Raw genomic sequence first — 3,307 nt, forward strand, 5'->3', positions numbered from 1 at the left:
GAGAGAGAGAGAGAGAGAGCGCGAGAGCGCAGTCCAGTCCATCACTTGGCAGTGCTAGCCTTTGCTAGGTCCCTGGGAGGAGCCTAGAGGAAGCTAACAGTTTAGTCCAAATGTAGCTAGGGAAAGCTCATGGGGCCCCTCCCCTAGATGAAGAGCTACAATCAATTAACTACTGGAGAAGGAGGGAGAATTAGTCTCCTCTAATTAGATGAACCTCTTTTAGACCTGGTGGGTGGGGGTGGGAGTGGGGGTGGGGTGGAAACAAACAATTCCTGAGTGTCTGATTAAAGCAAGCTGTATTTACAACTAGCCAGCTGGCTGTCTCTCCCAAAGTCAGGATTTCAGAGAGCAGCCCCCCTCACTGGCTTTTGAGGTTCCTTTTATGGGAAAGGTTAGGGTTGATAGAAAACAGATGTCGGGATAATTGGCTGTTAGAAGGGAGGCAATAAAAATAAGTGCAAGAAAACATCATGTGGAAAGGGAGGCACCAAGGTATCTAGGAAGACATCTTCGTAAGGCAAAAGGACAATCACATCACAGGTTCAGAGCTTAGCAAGGCAATGAGGCGGGCACACAGGATGGAGTCACACGTTCAGCACAGGTTGAAAAGCACGGTTTGCAGGATGCATTAGGCTTAAGAAACAGAAATTCTTGTGGATTCTTGTGAGAGACTTAATAACAATGTGGCTCTTTAACATCAATGTTGCACCTGTTTTGGTTTTACAGCTTCTTTTGGTGTTCCAATAGCAAGTGATGAGCCCCACAAACATATACTCAAATGCAACACTGAATGGACTCACAGGTTGTGTTCATCTATTTACTCATTTATATGTATATGTAACAAAAATGGTTTAAAAAGAGTCCCAGGGGCTGGAGTGATGGCTCAGCAGGTAAGAGCACTGGCTGTTCTTCTAGAGGTCCCGAATTCAATTCCCAGCAACCACAAGATGGCTCACAAGCATCTACAATAAGTTCCGATGCTCTCTTCTAACATGGAGGTGTATATGCAGATAGAGCACTCGTATACATAAAACACATTAAAAAAAATAAAACTCTTCAAAAAAAGAGGTCCTGTGAATGTGGGCAGGACATATATGGGAAGAGAAGAAGAAATGATATAATTATTTTTAATTAAATCAAAATAAATAAATACTGCTCAGTGTAGTGTGCACATCTTTAACCCAAACACTAAGGAGACAGAAGTAGGGTGGATCTCTGTGAGTTTGAGGCCAGCTTGGTTTGCATACTAAGTTCCAGGCCAACTACTCAAAAATAACATAAAACATAAAAATAAAATCATTTCCCTAAATAGGAAAGGTCCCGTAAACTAAGGGAAAAGTCTAAAAAGCATTCGGCTGTGGGACCTTTACACAGCACCCACCTCTCTCATGTTTGTATGAGGTAGGCTTTTCTTACACGTGTTCTGTTCCTTAAATGACCAGTGTCCTTTCTAGTCACTAAACGTCACTGTAGAATGGGATCTCGAGTCTATCCCACCCTTGCATACACCTTAGAACCAAAGCTCAACTAACCCCTATTCCTATTGCGTGGTCTCTTCCCCCAGAGACCAGGACAGTTTCCCAGGTTCCGCCTAGACTCAGCCCCGCCCACCTGCCACGGGGCAGAGCCGCTGCTCCTTCTTCCTACCGCCAGGGGCAGCTCGCAGCCACAGAGCCTACTTACACCGGGGCCCCGCACTGTCTGGAGAGGGCAGCGGTGAGTTACAAAAACAGCCCAACCCGCCCTCACCCTCTTTCACCTAGTACCTTCTTCCCCAACCCGCCCTCACCCTCTTTCACCAAGTAGTCTGAACTCTTTTTCGTCTCTTTATTCCCTAGTCTTTTATCCTGACAATCCGCGACCCTCCTTTCACCCCTCCCCAGTATCCCCCTTCCCGCCCACACACAGACTTCCTCTTTCCATTTCCCGTGCAAGTCCCGCTCCTCCCTAGTTACGGCCCCCCGGCCACCCCCTACCCCACCCCATCGTCGTCATCCACCCCATCCGGTCCCTCCTCCCTAATCCCAACGCCTCTTTTGGCTGTTCCTCTCCAATTCTCCGGTTTCGTCTTCCTCCGCCTTCCGGCCTCAACCTCCTTGAGGATTTAGGGCCCGCGCAGAACTCCCTGTTTCCTCCCTCAGCTCTTCTTACTTCAGGAAGATGGCTCAGGAGGTCTGCTGCGGGTACAAGAGGGAACTTGTTTACAGATTGAGTTGAGTTCCTGGCAGTCTTCTTGGTCTAAGAATGTTCTTGGCGCAACCCTTAGGGTAGCTAGTCCCCCACTCCCCTCACTGTCTGTGGGGATTGGCCAAGTTTGAGGGTTTACTGTCAGTCTGCAGAGGGAAGTCCAGCTAGTCACTGTTAACTGTCTTCTCCAGGACTGAGACAGCTTTCCATGGACGGCTCTGAAGATGACCCGACCATATTCAGGGCTCACTGTCTGCCCAGCGACCCCAGGCTCTGGGCCACTGTAACGAACTCATACCTAGGGACACGTGTATATCATGACACCATCCATATAAACGGTGTATACAATGGAGCTGGGGGGGACACCCACCGGGCAACTCTGCCCAGCCCCCTCAATGTCCAGCTGAAAGCCCCTGCAGGGACAGAACAGCTGACAGAGACCTTTACCCTGGACACCAACACAGGTTAGCTGCCACCAATCCACCCCCGAGCTAACGCTGTCGGGGAGAGGGACTCCCCACTTGTCCATGAAGCAGGGAAAGGGGCCACAAATGCCAGTATGTGCCTCAGGCCTGTAACCTTGGCACTGGTACTGGGAAGGTTGGGGCGGGAAGATGGAGAATTGGAGTTCAGCCTCCAGTACACACCAAGACGCTTCTCAAAAATAAGTAAACAAATGGCCTTTAAGGAAGAAGAAAAAAAAAGCATGAAAAAAACCACCTCCCAAGATGAGGCCTCTGTGGTTGGTCTTGCTTTCTTTTCATCTGGGTGGGCCCACTACACCGTGGGGAGAGGCAGCCTGAGGTCTGAAGGTCCCCACTCCCAGCCCAGGAAGGTTGTGGTGCTCTGTGTATTGAGAGTCTATCTGACTTTCCCCAACCCTCTCTAGGTTCCTTCCTCCACACCCTGGAAGGCCCCAGCTTCCGAGCTTCCCAATGCATCTATGCTCACCGTGTGTTACCCCATGTACTGGTCTTCAGCGTGTCCATTGCACGCTTGACCACAGAGAACAAGCCCATCACAGTGCTGCTACAGGCAGACTTCTCCCCAGAAAGCCCAGACCTGGACCTGCATGTGGGGCCTGACTTCCAGGGACTCCGGTATGGAATACACTGGGTAA

The 3,307-nt window shown here is 49.9% G+C and overlaps 1 protein-coding gene across 3 annotated transcripts in view; it reads left to right on the top strand.

Moving 5' to 3' along the window:
- The first annotated feature begins 1,684 nt into the window (after positions 1 to 1,684).
- The window catches only part of Pgghg (protein-glucosylgalactosylhydroxylysine glucosidase), a 5,298-nt gene continuing 3,675 nt past the window's right edge, over positions 1,685 to 3,307 (top strand). For all 3 annotated transcript variants that reach the window (XR_004123430.1, XM_031388768.1, XM_031388769.1), the window contains exons 1-4: positions 1,685 to 1,716; positions 2,142 to 2,212; positions 2,379 to 2,651; positions 3,077 to 3,287. Coding sequence is in view for 2 of the 3 variants with exons in the window: in XM_031388768.1 (XP_031244628.1) it covers positions 2,161 to 2,212; positions 2,379 to 2,651; positions 3,077 to 3,287 (536 nt within the window). In the remaining variant the exon portion in view is untranslated. The remainder of the gene's footprint in view (positions 1,717 to 2,141; positions 2,213 to 2,378; positions 2,652 to 3,076; positions 3,288 to 3,307) is intronic.

This window comes from Mastomys coucha, unplaced genomic scaffold (genome assembly GCF_008632895.1).
Source record: "Mastomys coucha isolate ucsf_1 unplaced genomic scaffold, UCSF_Mcou_1 pScaffold21, whole genome shotgun sequence".
Classification (NCBI taxonomy): domain Eukaryota; kingdom Metazoa; phylum Chordata; class Mammalia; order Rodentia; family Muridae; genus Mastomys; species Mastomys coucha.